We start from the raw sequence: 19,415 nt of genomic DNA, 5'->3' as shown, positions 1-19,415 counted from the left end.
CTTGGGAGCTCAGTGAAATTATTTACTCAGCAGAAATTCAGAGGGCATCTCTAAGTGCAGCTCTGTCCAGGAAAAGATGTAGCTTCCTCAACCGTGTGTCAATTCAACCAGGTGGTCGTGCACAGCAGGAGCTGAAAGGACTGAAACCTCATTTGAGATAGAATTATGGCGTGAACATCCATGTGTGTGTGTTTATTATTGCTATACCAGGGCGTTAATCTGCTGTTTGTGTCATTCATTACTGAGTAAACGTATTTACGAACACATTGCCAACATAGGATGTCTTACTGCGTTATGCTGTATACCTTCATTGTATAAAAACTCTCAACTGTATTAGGTAAATATTCTAATCGAACCGTTTACTCAGGTCAGCTTTTTCTAGCTGAGCAATAAGAAGAATAAAAAAAAAAAACTTAGCATGTAATGTCTAACATTTAGTACCTTAGCACGTTAGCATGCAAAAGCCTTGTTACACACTACAGTAACTCAAAATACATTATAATTTCTCTATAAGTTCTACCGTGTTCTTCTGTCAAAAACTAAACAAGCAAACAAAGAAACGGAGGGCCGGTTTACAGACCTCGTCATTTTTTGACCTCTAAACATCCACTATCTTTGTGGTACTATTTCTGTATCTCATTTGATCATGCTGTATCATCAGATTTATTTATTCCTGTAATTTCCTGTGGAAAATCGTCATCAGTAAATGGCATTACAGGTGATGTTGTCCCATTTGTGTTTTCAAACCAGGTCCGTCTCTGACCGGGGCGCTGAAGAAGGATTGGGCCTCGCCAAGCAGCATCGCTCTTTCCTGGCAGCAACCTCGACAAGCGACACTTCCCATCCTCGACTACGAGATCAAATATCATGAGAAGGTGCAGTTTTCTCTGTTCTATTCTAAACATGTTATTGCAGGACCTGTTTGTTGTTGTTGTTGTTGTTGTTGACCTGGGATTGTGTTCTGCTAACATAGCCATCATTCATTGATGCATTAATCTTCCGAACCGCTTTGTCCGTTTGTATCCAATATGTCTAAATGAAAGGAAGATGTATGTGAAAATGTTGTTACGCTCTTCGACTCATCATAAGTTGAGAATGTAGGAATTTGTTCAAACTGTAGAGGAAGGTGCAACTTTGTTTTTGGAGCAAAGCATTTCTGAATTGCTGAGATTATTTTTGATCATCTTCATCGCTTTCCCACAGGAACATGAGCTGCTGAGCTACTCGTCGACACGCACCAAGGCTCCCAGTGTGATCATCTCAGGTTTAAAACCAGCAACCTGGTACATCTTCAGCGTACGCACCCGCACTCCTGCTGGATATAGTTCCTACTCCCTTAAATATGAATACGAAACTACAGGAGACTGTGAGTCCACAAGTCCACCCACAGTACAGCACTGCTTTCGACGTCTGTCTTTGGTGTTAACAAGTGGAATTGTACCGCTGATGATTGTATTTTCACAGCAAACATGACCAGATAAATTAAATCCTCCAAAGCACATTCCTGGCTTAAATAATAAATCAAAAATATTCTTATCACTTTTTCTGACTTGATAAATAGAGCATTTAGGGTCTTCTGTGAGACTAAAGAATAACAACTCAAACAGGTGTGCTAAATGTGCTAGTACAGTAAATCTCTCAAATTAAGTACGCACAAATGTAACATAATAGCAACAAACTAAATACGACTTAGATTAGTCATGAATGAGGTCAGTCCAGGTTCAGCCATCCATTATATTAACCCACTTATTGTGACCAGACCTCGACCAGACTTAGAATCCATCAAAAACTTAATGGGCTGTGTCAAGGTCAACTAAGACTCGTGCGTCCTTGGAAAAAAGATAATAGTTTATTTTGTCTTTAAAGCAAAAACATTAATAAGAAAAAAGAACAATGCTGAAATAGAATGAATTATTGCAGTTAAAATGTTTGTGTTTTCTAATTGTCAAGATGTCTCATACACTTTCAAAGATATTTGCTGCAAGCAGCAGTTCAGGTCAGATGAAGGTCATGGAGCCTCGAGATAACCGCCACCGAGTGTGCAAAACCTAATAAGGCCAAATATCATTCTGCCTCCAGGAGCAACATCCGATTAAAATGTGCAGCTGATGTGTCAGATACTGTCTTTCATTTCTAAAAATACATAGTTGAAAGGGTGAGTGTTACAGATTATTTGTATTATATTACTATAAAATAATACAATTGTTAAAACCTGAACAAATATGGAAAGTTTTTGTTGCATCTTTATTGATATTACACCACGAGTTTCAATATATTTAAGCAACATTTCTCATTTCTTACAAATGTTAGCCTTAATTCAATGTAACATTTTCTTCTCGCATAAATCCTATTTATTTTATATGTCAAGTCAATTACATTTGGAAGATCAACGTTTTTCTCGATTAATAAACATAGGTAGACAGTGTTTTTTTGTCACAAATTGTCATAAGTAATAATGACACAGATATAGCAGTAAAGCCTTTTAATATGGATTTTAACATACTGTTGCAATTTACAATTATCGCCTCCTTTTAGTCAATCACATATTTCACGCCTGGATTTCTAAGCGTCATAATTTCACAATATGACTATGCTGCAAAATGTGTCTCTTCTACCAGATTTCATTTTGCATAAATCTCCACTAACCCGAACCCCTTAAAAGATCAGCATGTCAGCTGGAATGAGGATTAAAATCAATTAATACAATCATTTACAAAATCTGGCAATACTGCCTTTGGATGTTTGGTGTGATCTCAGTGTTTTATTCTGTGTCTGAGTAGTAGCTTTGTTGCCAGTCTACTCATAAAATACAAAGACCCGACAGCCCTTTCATGTTGGGTCAGGTATTGTTGACGGGTGATTTGGCTTCAGAGTGAACCTCTCCTTTCCAGAGCGCCAGAGCTTTGCTTTATCTGTGGATCAGACAGGGCTCGGCCAAGCCTTTGTACTGACTGGCCTTTTATCTAAAGGAGAAAGCCGATTGGGTCACTACCGCTCTTTCGTCCCTGTCAGTTTGTCTTCCTGACTCTCAGTCACCATCTCATATGGTTGATTTCCGTCCTCTGGGTTCGTCTGTCTCTTTCACCGCTCTCTTTGTCTCTTGTTTGTCTATTCAACATGCCTTTTATTCGTTTATTCAAAATATTGTCAACCCTCTCCTCCCCCCTCTCCTCCCCCCTTTTCTGTCCACATGCCTGTTTACAACAACTTCAACACAACACGCCTGCTTAGTTAGTGATGTGAAGAGTATGTGAAGCTGACGGCTGAGAGAATTGTCTTGTGTGATCAGGCCACAGCTACTTTCATGCTTCCTCTCTATGAGAGTAATTACTTTCATCCACCCAAAGGCAGACAGACCCTCCCCCACACACACACACACATTCGAGACACAGCAAATACTGTATGAACATATATGGACCTCATTAATTGGGCTGGTGACCACGCACCCTGATCTCCAATTGATATTCATTAACCATGAAATATTGTAGAAATAAGTTTGATAATAGCAATCATCTTTCAATTATCTTGGATTCGTTAGCCTTGCGACAAGACAGAGAAAAGGGAAAATCATGAATATCAATTGGGAGCATTTTAAACCAAATTATCATCGACTAAATCATAATTTCATGAATGAATAATATTAATTAAACAGCAGCAGGCATACAAATCACACCAGTACAAAGGCAGACTGAGGGTTTTTTTGCATCACAGAGAGCTGCTCAAATGTTCCTCTAAAGAGTGGCGAGGTTTGGTGATAGACAGCAATCTATTAAAGACGATGTTGAATTCTGACTCTAACCTGTATCAACCACTCTCCTTTGTCTGATTGTATTTTTATCCTAATTTTTCTGTTAGATTTTCTGCTGTCCTTCTTCCCCGCATTCTTCTGGTTCTTGTCTTTTCTCTGCCCAACCTCATATCAAATTCATTCTTATTAACCATTCACCACTTTCCACCACCTTCAGCGTCAGACATTGCGTCGGACCAAGGCCAGGTACTGGTCATCGTCACAGCAGCGGTTGGTGGCTTTACCCTACTCATCATCCTCACCCTCTTCTTCCTGATCACTGGCAGGTAAGAGCACGTCTCTGTCCTTGATTTGAAGTATAGAGTTTCATTCACGTATTTCCCTGATTGGGCCTCTTCTCAGTACTCTGAGGTGTACAAACTATTTTTGATATTTTTGCTTTCTACTCTCACACCTGTCAACGAAGACAATTTTTGCCTTTATGATTTTTTTGGTTTAATGTATTTTGGCCAAAGCTCTGTTTCCTCTGTTTCTTTAACAAGGATCAAATAAGATAAAATAACTGAGAATAAACGAAGGGTTATTTTTGAGCCAAAACAGGTGTCTGAAACAGAAACTGGTGGAACGCAATGCATCTTTGTGAAATTATATTACTGTTAAGTATTTGTATATATTATTGTCTTCTTTATCTATTACTGCACTATATACATCCTGTTATTTATTATGTTTCTTTGTTGAGTAGAGCTTCCCTGTGGGATTATTAAAGTATTCTGATTCTGATATTTGCATGATGATTCCGCCGATGTTCTCGCAGCATCGGATGTGAACAGCTTTGCATTCATTCTAGAAATACTCAAGCAGTATGCACTGTGTAGACGAGAATTTGAAAAGTGCAGCCACACTCATCTCCCTCTTATTGCAAATGTTATACTCTTTATTTCTTTCTCAAACTCAGATGTACTCTTGGATACCAAAATTTGGAAGTAGTTGATCTGAATAAGAATTCTGTATACAAATAGTAGTGTTATCTGTTCTAATTGATATGAATTGCCTCGGAATGGTTCACCAGTATTTAAAAGACAGCAGTTACTGGAACAGTAGTATATATGGGGAAGCAAAAGTCATGCATTCTTTAGTCCTGTAACCAACTGAGCTAACCAATCTGGCACCTTACATTTTGAATGCAAGGTGACGGGTTTTTTTTTTTTTTTTGTATTAAAAGCACACATTACAAGTGCTGACGCATTTCAGTGCACGAAGGACCTGATGATGATGAATATATTTATTAGATAGAATGTTTACTTGGGATTTACTTGGGCTCAGCTTAAAGCAGTTGCAGCAGTAGCCGGAGTGTTCATTACCTTCATCACCATCTGTCACATCCACGAGTGGGAATTTCCACTCTCCTTCAGTTTCAAAAATGCTCCAAATGTACTTTTCATGGTTGAGAAAGATGAGAGCTTTCAGTCAACCTGCCGACGTGAAGCCGTGTTACTCAAGTGAGGCTATTAGAGGGCCTGCCTTATTTGGAGTATTAACACCTGCCTGCCTTAAAAGCTTTCTAAATCAAATCTGGTTGCCTTTCTTCATGCTACCTTTCAAAAGTGAAAACTGCATGGACTTGCTCTGCATCATGCGTTTCTAGAATCCATCCTCGTCTGTGTGCCCTCTACAGTGAGATGTGCCACATCAGGGTAAGGGGTGTTGGAGCGGAGTGGTTTGAATTACACCGCTGCTTTGATTAGACCTCTGACAAGGTTGTTTTTCTTGGGGGGGGGGGGGGGTGTAAAGAGCTCGTGAATATGTACTGCAACAATGCTGAACAGCGGAGAGGGTGAAGCCAAGTTCTCCGTGTGTGATGTCTGTGGCTGTGTGTGTGTGTGTGTGGCCTCTGTTCAACATGAAAGCCAGTGAAATAGAGGGAAAGGCGGATAAAGAGGATCAGAGGATAGAACTGGAAAAGACTGATAAAGGCGCATGCCACCGTTTCTTTAATGAACAGCTTGACCCCATCAGCAGAGGTCAACAGTGGCTGTCCCAATCCCCTCTTTGTCCCCCCTGTGCCAGTGTTGCCTGCCGCGTTATCTGCTCTGTCTATCAGTGTCCATGCTCCCACAGACTTCACTTAGCCGAAGCCAATCTGGGAACCTGTGGCTCATAGCCCTCTGACACTCGCTCTAATCTGGCAACCCAGATTATGTTAACACTTGAAAAAGGAGAGGGCTCACATGGATAAATGGACCCACATTTACAAACACACACACACACACTTGCAGGCAAGCGCTCACACACATTTTTCTCTACTAGTACGAGAATTTTCATTACCAACAAATAGACTGTAGCCTATAATTACATAATTTAAATAATACTACTTAAAACTCCATACTAACCGTTTTGGTATATTTATCTGCGCAAATCCATTTTAGAGGAACAATGAAGTGAGTGTGTATAATTAAGGGGGTAACTTGAGGTCAAGAATCCACACGGAGAACTGTGCTTTGCTGTTCCCATCAGTTCACAGATAGCCGTCAACAGGAGCAGCCAGCTGTTTACAACTAACAAACTATGATGACCGCACACCGCACCTGCTCAACAACAACAAACAGACAGATGTGGCCATTAGCTGGTGAATATAGTGGAGCACTTAGCAGCTCAAGGGCCATATACTGTATTTCCCTCAGGAGCTGGTAGAAAGCAGAGCTGGCATTAAAGGAGAGTGAACACTGGACGCTCCTCCATCAGGTGCACACAAACACCGCTCAAATGAAAGCCAACGTCACGTCAGGTCTGTCAATCTGCAAATAGCAGCTGTGTGCTAATATGTTGCATTTACAGTAATCGGGATATTGGCCCAAAGGTGTGAAGTATGAGGCCCCCGCATGCATTAATATTTCATATGCTGACTTTCAGTCACATTTTGTCAGACTCTTCTGAATAAGCTGGCAGGCATCAGCGTGTTAAATCACAGATTTCCATTTGAATAGAGAAAAGTAAATGAACAGATTCATATTGTTGCAACAAAAAATTCCACAGCATACTATCAGCAGCACAAACATCAAGCTCAATACTCCAAACTACATTGAAATTGCCAAATAAATCTTGTTGTGGGACAATTAAACCACTCAGATTTGTGGCATGATTATCTGTATTATAACCAACTGTTTGAATCAGTGGAGCTTTATCAATAGATTGTTTATACATCAGTAATTTTAGCTATTATTTGTCTTTGAATCTTAAAGGTAGTGTGTACTGCACAGAAGGAGTTCTTCTTGTGTTTTTGTGTGTGTAACATGTCTGTATTGGAGCATCTTGTGTTGTGTAATATATTATTATATCTGTCTTTGTGGTGTTCAGATTAGATTATGATCAGAATTTGTGGTGGAAACCTCTTTACACAATGTCTCCCCCATATCTGGGCCATTTTATTTTAAATGTGTCCGCACACCATTTTATTTACAGTTTATAGCCTACAATACATTCTGAACATGTCGCTTGATTATTAATTTATAGAAATGTTGAGTATTGATGCATTAATACAATGGGCTGAACAGCCATAATGTTATTTAGTACTACTGCAAATTAATAAAATGAAACAAAGCAAGGTTATAAATTCTCACTATAAGGATTTGCTACTGTTCTAAATATTCTAAATATTAACATTTATGTTAACATTTAGAATATAACCAGACCAAAACCAGCAGTAAAATATATTAGTACCATCATGTTCTGTTGGGCTGTCCAGCTTCATCTCCAGGAGGAAGATAACATCTCCCTCCCACAATGGCGTGGACACACAGTGCGGGGAGTGCGATGGACTCGTCTGCCACTGTGGCGATAGGACTGTCTGAAGCGACTGCAGGACTATGAGAGGTCTCTATTTCTGTCTCAGACTCTGCTGGGGGTTTGGGTCAAGCCTCTGGGCTCTGCCCTTCTTTTTGCTGACTCCTCTTTAAAGTTTATTTGATATTTGCTCTCTATTGCAAAAATGTTGTGGACTTCTTAAAGTAACAGCAGTGATGGTAATACAATTCAGAAGTGGTTTTTCTATTTTTATATGCAATCTGACCAAAAGAAAAAAAGAAAATAGGTGTCTGCAGCTGCCGACGGATTTAAATAAATCCTTTCAATCATTTTATTTGATCTGAAGGAAATTATTGGATGGAATACCTGTCAGTCTGTCAATATGGGTGCCTGCCCACAACATCCATACATGCATGCATATTTTGAATATCTGGCATTAAGTTAACTTCACCGTAGTTATTCAGTGGTCCTTTGTGCAAGAAATGAAGACAGTTGTACAGCATTCAAAACCTAAATCACTGCGGCTGCACCAAGCACACCCCAACAGAGGTTAAAATAAATAACATAAAATAAGGCATATTGTTGAATGTGATTAAATTCTCAGATGACACACATCTCATGATCTACAGAACATCTCGTGAACTTTTTTTTTTTTGCTAAATAACTATTAAATGTCATCTAATATATCTTAGGCCAAAAGGCTCAGGTGCACAAATATATGACATATTAACCTTTTCTGGCAGCATGATAATAAATGCATCACTGAATGACCATCTCTTATGCACAAAACCCTGCTTGATACACCTCTCTGGGCCATTGTAGGTTGTTAAGGGTGTTCTTTAAATGTCCGATCAATCTAAAACATGTTTTAGTTCAAATAAAAATGTCATCCTTCCAGCATCATTAACCGCAAAAACATTTCAATCTGTAGGTCACAAGCTTCAGTTTTATTGTTTTCAAGGATTTTTAAGTGTCGTGGGACTGAAGAAGCAGCCGGCCGAATTCTATAATGCATCTAATAAATACTGAAATATCTATTAGGGATAAACTTTAAAGAAATGGGAACCAGCATCCCTCCTACTCACAGTCTTCAGGTGTTCCACTACAAAATACTTTTTAAGAATTACTGGTACGTGTAATTGTGAAATTTTGATTTCTTTGGATTAAGCATTTATTTTTTAACATTGCAAAACATTTTAAAGTAAATAAACAGTCTGTGCATGTACAATTTCCTCATTATTTGTATATTGCAGTATTCAAACAATATATTACAATATTGGCTTTTTCCAATATTATCCATCCCTCTTTTAAAATATCAGATTAAACCCTACAACATCCTATGTTTAACACTATTCTGCCAAGCAAGACGATTTATGATGTGCTTTATGCATCAAAACATGCAGGTTGCATCTTGTAATAATACCTTTGCGGTGAGTGGAAGGCTTCGGCAGATTGTTTGAAAGCGTGCTGCCATGGAAGCTGTCATGAAATATTACATGCTGGCTTCTTTCAATCATTTGTATTTTTTTTTTCATAGCCTTAAATGCAATCACTGGTTTTTTCAGCGGGATCAGGTCGCTTTAGTTGCTTCTGTTATCAGCCAATGTCTGTCAGAGTTTTTTTGAGACATTTTAGAAATGTTGTTGAAAGTTGGGAACCAAAGCATGCTCTGCAATCAAAACTGCACTTCAACATAAAGACTAGCATATGAATAATAAAGATCCTGTATACTGTAGAGTAGGAGTTATTAAGATAGGGGTGGTCAGTGTTTACTTGTGTTGTCTGCTTTGAAGTTCAGACAATTATTTCCTCTTAATTCACCTCTTTCGCTTCTGTTTGAAATATTTTGCATGGCAATCACAGTTGTTGTTTTCACAGTTCTGTGTTTGAGCTGTTTACTGTACTTTGCTAATAAATTTTATGGCTCAGTTTGTGAATCTGTCGGGGTACTTGGTGTTTTATACACTTTTATATCCAAGTATCTACTTGGATAAATTCTTCGCTGATCTTTTGTGGATGCTGTCATCCGATATCTCGCCATTTCCTATACCTCTGGGGGTCCCGGGGCTAGTAAATATTTTTGAGATTTTATACGCAGACAGGAAGTCAGCCATCTTGGATGGCGTGCGAAAATTTGAAATGTACGAACGCGTTTTTGAGGACTTTAGGATCGACGAAAACCCACGAAACTTTACGTGCGGGTTCGCAACGGTACTTACGAGGATTTGATTGTGTAATTTTAACGTTACGTCGCATATTGGCTCTTTGGCGCCCCCTTGATTGTTTTTCCCTTGTAGCGTAGCTTTGACCCCCTCAACATACGTGAAAACTCTTGAAAATCGGTCAGGAGACGGACATCTCCCAACTTGACCGGCTCGTAAAGCGATTGCTCTCGGCGTGTTTCGGGGGCTCCAGAGCGCCCCCTAACGCACGGGAGGCCGTAGTTTGAACGTAGTTTGTCCGATAGTCACGAAATTTGGGGGTAACGTCCAAATCGTCCTTCCAGACATATTTGTACTTGGCTTTCTGTAGCCCTGCCCACCCGGATGTCGGCCATATTGGATTATGTACGTTTTTTGGCATACTTTGACGAACTCCTCCCAGACGCTTTATCGGATTCGCGTCGAATTCGGATGACGTGATCACCAAGTACCCGCGACGTTAAATTGCGAAGGGATTTTTGATCGATCGAACGATGAGGTCACAGGCCACGTTTGAATGTGCCATTTTACCATTTTAGAGGTCTCGAACTTTGCGATACTCCTCCTAGAGGTTTCGAGATATCGATCTCAAAGTTGGGCGACGGCCTCTCGACTCATTGACGACGCTAAATTGCGAAGCTTTTGCGTTTTCGCCAATCGCTGTTGCCGTGGCGGCTTTGCGAACTTTGATGTTGTGCCGTGACGTGCGTGGCTGTTGGAGCTTCACTTTGCACGGTCCGACCGTCTACAAATTTCACGCGCTGGATGAGAGTCCAGACCTGAACTCGAGTACATGCCATTGACGGTGATGGTCTCAGCGCCACCTACAGGAACAGGAGCATACATTGTCCGATCGGTCCCAAACTTGACACGCTTCGTCAGGGTCACGTCTAGAGGACAAATGCGTGTTTCTGACATTCGTGGATTGCGAATAAGCGCGTACCCCAACGTGCGCCAGGCCCCAACGTACGCCGGGTTCGAGGAACCTCTCAAGGCTGCTCGCAGCTTTAATTAGGTTCCGAGAACGAAGGTTCAAGGAACCTATTGTTTTTTGAGAAATTATTATTATTATTATTTTCAAATGGCTTTTTGAGGCGCTTCCCGGGCACCTAGAGGTGTCGAAAACATATAGGAGTGTCACATCTGGTGTCTAGTTTCTAAATCTGGAATTTGATTGGAATTGTATATGGATTGGGGGCTCCATAGCGCCACCTGAAGTCGGCTTTTCTCCGAAAAGGTGCTCGGATCGTCGCGAAATCCGAGTACGTCGTACCTCTGGGGGTCCCGAGGCTAGTAAATATTTTTGAGATTTTATACGCAGACAGGAAGTCAGCCATCTTGGACGGCGTGCGAAAATTTGAAATGTACGAACGCGTTTTTGAGGACTTTAGGATCGACGAAAACACACGAAACTTTACGTGCGGGTTCGCAACGGTACTTACGAGGATTTGATTGTGTAATTTTAACGTTACGTCGCATATTGGCTCTTTGGCGCCCCCTTGATTGTTTTTCCCTTGTAGCGTAGCTTTGACCCCCTCAACATACGCGAAAACTCTTGAAAATTGGTCAGGAGACGGACATCTCCCAACTTGACCGGCTCGTAAAGCGATTGCTCTCGGCGTGTTTCGTGGGCTCCAGAGCGCCCCCTAACGCACGGGAGGCCGTAGTTTGAACGTAGTTTGTCCGATAGTCACGAAATTTGGGGGTAACGTCCAAATCGTCCTTCCAGACATATTTGTAATTGGCTTTCTGTAGCCCCGCCCACCCGGATGTCGGCCATATTGGATTATGTACGTTTTTTGGCATACTTTGACGAACTCCTCCCAGACGCTTTATCGGATTCGCGTCGAATTCGGATGACGTGATCGCCAAGTACCCGCGACGTGAAATTGCGAAGGGATTTTTGATCGATCGAACGATGAGGTCACAGGCCACGTTTGAATGTGCCATTTTACCATTTTAGAGGTCTCGAACTTTGCGATACTCCTCCTAGAGGTTTTGAGATATCGATCTCAAAGTTGGGCGACGGCCTCTCGACTCATTGAAGACGCTAAATTGCGAAGCTTTTGTGTTTTCGCCAATCGCTGTTGCCGTGGCGGCCTTGCGAACTTTGATGTTTTGGCGTGACGTGCGTGGCTGTTGGAGCTTCACTTTACACGGTCCGACCGTCTCCAAATTTCACACGCTGGATGAGAGTCCAGACCTGAACTCGAGTACATGCCATTGACGGTGATAGTCTCAGCGCCACCTACAGGAACAGGAGCATACATTGTCCGATCGGTCCCAAACTTGACACGCTTCATCAGGGTCACGTCTAGAGAACGTACGCGTGTTTCTGACATTTGTGGATTGCGAATAAGCGCGTACCCCAACGTACGCCGGGTTCGAGGAACCTCTCAAGGCTGCTCGCAGCTTTAATTCTCTTTGTCTTTTCTGCAAATGCACTCAAATCTTAAATCAACCTCATTTCTGATTTGTTCTATTTCTTTTATTGGTGATTTCTGTCTAATTTATCCGGTTTATCATGAGCAAGTTATGTGGAATGTGTTTCTATGAATGGAATTATTGTACCTACAGTATTCCTCTGTCCTTACCATCAACCTTATTACTTTGCTTGATGCATTTGTCTAATCACCTCCAACCAACCATTTCAGTTACTTCTTGTAAAAGCTTTATAATTTACGATCTCAGTCAGATGCTGTTTGCAACTGTGCATGTTAGGTTTCTTCAGCAGATTCAAAATGTTAGTGGCAGGTTGTCAAATATCACTTTACCATCAGCACATGGCTATTTGCTCATGGGATATGTCTCTGGTTCAGAAGTGTGAAAACACAATTTATCATTCACACAGTTACTGCTCAATTACGAGGATAACCTTTCAGGTAGCGCTAGTCCGTATTGCACCCATTAATGCCGATGCAAAGCAGAAATAAATTAGGCTATTCCAGGGACTGGCAGTAATGGAAGACATACGGATGACTATCACTGTGAAACTCAGCATAATGGAGATGGGTGATGGTGGGGATAGTCGTTATTATTTTCAGGCAAACAGTGCACAAGGCGCCTTCTTTCTGGTGCTCTTGAAAAGCATTCAGTATCTGCATATTCAGAATCTCCTTTTAGAAAGTCATTCATAAAAAGGCATTAATGTTGAGATAGAAATGACATTTTTTGGCAATGTGATTGTGTGACAAACGAAACAAACACTTGTGGGTAAACCTTGCCACAAGCAGTATAATGCTCCAGTATGACGTAAGACCTAATGTAGTCCATTGCCTCATTTATCTTTAGTATGTCTTCAGTTGAGGCTTTTTCTTGTTTCACTTCAGCTCATAAACACTTTCAACTTCTCTACAACCCATGGAGCTGTAACAGTCACTAGATACATTTAATAATGTTCATGCTCACCTAAAATAAGGTCTCTTAACTCTACCAATGAATGTGTTTTCTAGGTGTCAGTGGTACTTTAAGGCCAAGATGACTTCAGAGGAGAAAAGGAGGACCAGTTATCAGAATGGACATGGTAAATGTTGACCGCTTGCCTTCCTCCGTCTTCTTCCTTCATTGTCACCCACAATGAGATTGAGTTAATAATAATAATACATTAATATTAATGATGGTAGGAAGAGTCTAAAAGGGCAAGCCGGGTTCCAGAAAAAAAACAGATTTGAGACCATCCTCTGTGGAGTTTGCACGTTCTCCCCATGTCTGTGTTTATCCTGTCTGTGCTCCACAGTAAAATATATGTAATACAGGTGAATCTCAATCACCCACGGATGGGAATAAGTGGGGGAAGCATGATTTGCTGTTTTTCTCTCTGTATGTCAATCCATTGATGAGATCATAGAAAATTGATAGATTCTGGTTGTCACGTTGCATAACAGATCGCTATAACAACCAACCAATTTGTGAGAAACAACCAGGCTTGATTTTGTGGTGTTTCTTAGACACTCAGTAGTAGCCAAAGTAAAACAGAGTGTTTGTTTGTGAACAACCTGCAGGATTAATAATCTTCACCTCAGGCCTTTGCAGAATGCAAAAACACTGACTTGCTTTTGGAACTAAAGCTGCATGAAAAGCAGCGGCCTGACACATTTTTTTAGGAAGATGTCTTACAAGGTAGCGACTCTTTATAGCATAGTATTTTATCTTGCTGTTTCTCCTCCTCTGTTTCTCCCTATTTCCAACACTGGTTCTTGTCTCCCTCAAGGTTTCATTTAATGTTCTACATTTTTCTATTAATCAGCTGCATCCCTAAGTGGTCTGCTTCGACACTGGAGTACCTTGTGGTGTCTTTTCCCCATTTATTTTTCTCTTTGGGGGGCAGGGCGGGGGGGGGGGGGGCATTTATTAAACTCCAAACTTTTCATTCCTGGAATCACAAAAGAGAAATTCGAATGAGAGCTTCAAAGCTAAAACAGAGAAGGCGTTTGAGAGCGAGCAGAGAAATGCAGACTGGGTCTGGACTCGGGTAAGGTTGTATGCAGTGAAACAGAAAGGAGTGTGTGAAATGAGGCTGGGGGCACCCAGCTTGGAAGACAGATGAAGCAAAGAGAGGACAAAGAGAAACAAGGAGGTTTTAAGCAGACTGAGATCACAGCTAGAAATGTTAAAAGGAAAGAAGGTGGGGAACAAGCTGTCAGATGTAGTTCTCTGATTTTTAATATTAAAATGTGACTTAAGAGCCTCCCTTACCTTCAAAAGTAACAGTCGTCAAAATGAGTGGAAGCTGGTGGAAGATGCCAGCACTCTGTTGCTCTTTATCTCTTTATCCTCCATGTCCTCACAGTCCCCTTCCCAGGAATAAAGACCTATGTGGACCCAGATACCTATGAAGACCCCACGCAGGCCATTCACGACTTCACCAAGGAGATCGACCCAGCCAGGATTCGTATTGAGAGGGTGATCGGAGCAGGTAAGAACACACACGCGTGCACACAGTCACACACATTCACACACACACGTGTGCCTTCACACCAAGCTACACACTCATGCATTACAGTATATTCACCGCTTAATGGGCGTACAAGGATCCCTTCGTGTTGTTAAGGATAACAATACCTTTAAATCATGCTATAGGAGATTATCCATTTTAATTCCACCTATATTATTTCCATGAAACCCATCTATTATATTGTACAAGCTAAAAGGGATGCCCTTTTCCAATTTCCCATGTCTGACTGTCATTTTCTCCACACAGACTGTTGGAATATTACAGCTTTAACGGGTTTAGAGAACAAAAGAAATTATGATATTAGATGTGAGGGTTTTTTAAGAAGGCAAAGAAAATAATTTCATTAAGTTAACTACTTTTAGAGAACGCAATAAATGCTGATGCATGGATGGGAACTGCAACACTGCCCCCAGGTGGAAAAATGCACAAGCTATACAGTTAGGTGACCGACTCCGTATTGTATTCGTTTGTATGTGTCTGTGTGTGCTGTTGTCCTGCAGGTGAGTTTGGCGAGGTCTGCAGCGGCCGCTTGAGAACGCCGGGGAAGAAGGAGATTGCAGTGGCAATAAAGACACTGAAAGGTGGTTATGTGGAACGGCAAAGGCGGGACTTCCTGCGTGAGGCATCAATCATGGGCCAGTTTGACAATCCAAACATCATCAGGCTGGAGGGTGTCGTCACCAAAAGTAAGACTAGAAATATATTAACAACATATTTCATTCCAACAATAATGATGACAGCAATTGCAAACAAAAGTTCCATGGATGAAATATATTTAACTCATCTATGGGTCAGATTCGAATATTTTTTCACATTTTGTTGTACAAAAAAGTATTCATAGATATTTATGTGTTTACCAGAAGAATGCCAGTCAAGTGGGGCTGTATCACAGCAATTCAACTCTGTTTCTGTGCGTTTCTGTCAGAAGTGTGGTGCATTTTCCCAACTGTTCATTTCCACAGATCATAAAGACAAAAAACAAAAACGCCATTTCATAAAAATGTGGTCCGGGTCCAATTCACTCCTGCTCTCACGTCTATCACTTGGCATGGAAGCACAATCAAATAAAACTAGATTATTTCAAATTCCTCGCTCTTTTTTACTTCTGTTTTTGACAATCGGGTGGATAGATATATGCCTTTGGTTGCTTGAAAGGTAAAATATTATCTTTAAAATTGAAGCCATTTCATTTTCTGGTTTGAAAATAAAGTGTGCTGAGCCCCCCGGCAGAGAGCGGGTCTGTTTTTTCTTTGTGTTTACAAGAATAGTGAAGTGACTCTGGTATGTTTATTATACACATAGTTTTGTTTTATGTTTATGCTTCCTGAATTACTCTCTATTTAGTCATAGTGAGTGTGTGTTTGTGTAGCCAACAAGGAAAGTCTATATTGTATCAGCCTGTTTTGGTGCAGGATTATGCTTTATCAGAAAAAGGTGTGTGTGTAGATGTGTGTGTGTGTGTGTGTGTGTGTGTGTGTTAATGAGCTCTGTTTTACGGGACCCACCCAGTGCAACATATGGTTGTTTTTACAGAGGGTGTATAAAGTGAGACATGGCTGTGAATATCAATGCGTCCCCTGACTCCTTTACTTTCCCCTCCCTAAATGCGGATGGAGGACACCCCTTAGCTTTGACCCTGCTTCAAGGATTCATTGAATACTGTGATGATGGTAATAATAACAATAATTATTATTATTATTATAACAGTCTATTTAGCACTTACATATTGCATTCAAGCTGCTGATTGCTGATGTTTTGCACCAACATATTTAGTTTTTATGGTCCACGTTGTCTAAAGCTACTGAGTGAGAGAATCCTCCCACACACCATTGAGATGATTTCTCTGGTAAACAAATAATAAATATACTCTGTGAGGCCAGGAAACACTTTTTAATCACATCACTGGCTGACACAGTATCATTTAATATTTCTGAATAATAGCATTTTTGAAAATGTTCTTTATGTTTTCAATCAATTTTATGTCAGAAAGAACAACTGTCGGACTGTATTCTGACTTTTTAGGGTTTAGCATTGCAGTGAATTTAAAATGACTTAATAAAGTTGCTTAGTTTAAAAGTAAATGACTGTAGTTGTTTAACAATATCACGTCATGCAAGATTTGAGATTCAAGTTTTGTCTTGAGATCATTTCCTGTTTCCTCCTTGACATTACTTGCTTGCGGTCTACTCTAGTGCACTGATGAGATTTAGTCAGCGATCCAATCTGTAAGGCATCTTTAACTATTAACTGGAACTTCCCAGAGTTCTGGTGACTTATATTTCTATTTTCTGTATTAGTGTCCCATCGGCGTTGCCTCGATTGACCCTTAACTTTCTACTCAGTCAATGACAGCTGAAAGGTTTGCCATTGAACTGCTTGGTGCATTGACAGGAACACAGGAGGATGTTTTTAACTTATACCATCATTAGAAAACATCTTTCAGATAGTGTTGCCAGCCCATGTGTTTGTTACAACATGGTCACCATTTGTTTGCTTGAAAGTAAGTAAGACAAAAGCTACAGTGTTAATGCAGTTTTCTGAAAGCACTGGCTTTCATTAAGTTGAACTGGTATCACAAACTGATATATGCGGTATGCTACTTTTATTTACCTCTACTCATGTCCCGTGTATTGAGTTCTAGCACTCGGTCCTGTAAATAGACTTCCAGAAAAGAATTTTTTTGTCAAAATGTTACTGAATATTCTACTAACTTACTTACAGATGACTATCAGAGTGTTGGGAGCCATAGAATGCACAACCACTGTCCTAACTTTCCTCCCCACATCTGTTGTTGTTCTTTCGAGACCAATTATTCCGCGTATTGTAGTGTGACTGACAGCTATACCTGCTCTGGAATCGCAGGTGATGCAGTAAACTCTTTCAACAGGTGCGCTTGTTTTCATGCAGGCGCTGCACTGCATAAATGTTTGTTTCGACACCATGCTAATTAGCTCTGGAGAGCAAAACTTGATCAAATAATTTCCTGTCTGTCCCTGCTGCATTGGTCACAAGTATCTGAATATTAATTGAACACAACTGTGCAGCAAACAACAATGTAAACAATGCATTGTTTTTTCTGCCTACTCTGTTTTCCTTTCTCCATAGATAGTTTGTGAGTGAGGATATGTTTGATTTGACTATTTAAAGGTTGTTTAAAAATTGACGTGAACACGTTTCTCAGATTTATTCGACTGATCTTTTGCTATTTGCTATTCTAAATTCTTGTCCTCTTATGCATTTTTGTGATTTATTATTATTTTTCCATGGAAGCTCTGGGAAGAGATGAATCTTTGGCAATCCAGTGGAACAATAACTTGTACAGTCCCGACTTCCCTTTGGCAAAACATCTCATCTTTTGAGCATCTCCTTAGAGGAAACTGAAAAATAAAATTAAGCAGTGTTTTATCGAATTCCATTTCTATGCAGCATGAAGTTTTTAAGTGTGCGGGGAAGGCTCTTCTTATTGGACCTTGTGACCAGTGAGCCAAAGATGATGAATGCACCACATGTAAAATGTCAAGATGAGATAAGATGCCTTTATTGATCCCCTTTGGTGGAAATTCAGTTGTATACAGCAGTGGTAAGAGGTAGCAGCTGGAAATGTGCCAAATAATAAAAATATAGTAGGATAGAAACAAGACCAACAATATCAAATAGAATGTAAATTACTATCCAATAAGATAAATTGAGAGAGAATATTTTTAACAACAATGACTGTGGTCTAGAGAATGATTCTGATTCTGTGTTCTTTTAGTCACGTTTACGAGGAGAAATATTTCAAATCTAAATTGAATACCTTTAATCCGTATATGGTTTGCAGAATCCTACATCCTGATTCTTGTGTTTTGCATCCCCGTACGATAAAAAAAAAACTCTGTCTTCAATCACAAGTGTGACACGGGGGCGTTACTCCACCACAGTAACAATTTTATTTCTGTTCCCAGCAGTTTCGGATGGTTTACAGCTCACCAGCAGAGAGCAGGACAACTGCCTCCCAGCTGTAAACCAGTCAATCTGTAACGCTGAATGGGGCCTCTGTGGGGGGAGAGCGCGCACCTGTCGCTACCTAATGTTTTATGTCATGCATTGACTGAATACTGAACAGGTCCCATTCGGCAGGGTGGACATATCAAGATGGAAAACCTTTATAAATTGAGCATCTTGACTTGATGCATCAATCAACTGCTGATGGTCTGTGTGTTTCCCTCACAGTCACAATCCCTTTATCTGTCTTAGACTGGCAGGTTGCAACACACACATACATGCACAGTTCAATGTTATAGTCAATGTAAAGGAAGACTATCGAGTAGATTTCATGAACAAATAACGGTATCAGGTACAAGCCAAAAAAAAAAGAATCACATTCAGTTTGGTCTTAGCCCAAAGATTGTCAGACAGCATCTCCGGTTATTCAAATGAGGATGGTTTGGGGTCATCACATGACCTTAATGTGATGTCATTGGATCAAATGATGGTTTTGCTCATTCATCAGTGCACACAGAGCAGTATTTTTAGGTGTGTTTAATGTTTCATTCCAGCTTTTTCCAAAACATAACTCAGAAACAGTCTTTAGAGAAGTTGGGTGTGTTTATTGTGCTTGTTTATTTATTTATGTTGCAGGCAGGCCTGTGATGATAGTGGTAGAACACATGGAAAATGGCTCTCTGGACTCATTTCTGAGGGTGAGTTGTTTATCAATATGTCTCCAGCT

At 40.4% G+C, this 19,415-nt stretch overlaps 1 protein-coding gene across 1 annotated transcript in view; it reads left to right on the top strand.

Annotated features, from left to right (window-relative positions):
* LOC137902425 (ephrin type-A receptor 6-like) overlaps positions 1 to 19,415 on the top strand; it is a 123,438-nt gene that overhangs the window by 99,112 nt on the left and 4,911 nt on the right. The window contains exons 6-12 of the mRNA XM_068746510.1: positions 751 to 875; positions 1,204 to 1,366; positions 3,966 to 4,074; positions 13,203 to 13,273; positions 14,540 to 14,665; positions 15,205 to 15,390; positions 19,325 to 19,386. Coding sequence (XP_068602611.1) covers positions 751 to 875; positions 1,204 to 1,366; positions 3,966 to 4,074; positions 13,203 to 13,273; positions 14,540 to 14,665; positions 15,205 to 15,390; positions 19,325 to 19,386 — 842 coding nt within the window. The remainder of the gene's footprint in view (positions 1 to 750; positions 876 to 1,203; positions 1,367 to 3,965; positions 4,075 to 13,202; positions 13,274 to 14,539; positions 14,666 to 15,204; positions 15,391 to 19,324; positions 19,387 to 19,415) is intronic.

This window comes from Brachionichthys hirsutus, chromosome 12 (assembly GCF_040956055.1).
Source record: "Brachionichthys hirsutus isolate HB-005 chromosome 12, CSIRO-AGI_Bhir_v1, whole genome shotgun sequence".
Taxonomy (NCBI): domain Eukaryota; kingdom Metazoa; phylum Chordata; class Actinopteri; order Lophiiformes; family Brachionichthyidae; genus Brachionichthys; species Brachionichthys hirsutus.
The sequence above is the reverse complement of the archived record's forward strand: the minus strand, read 5'-3'. Positions and strand labels throughout refer to the sequence as shown.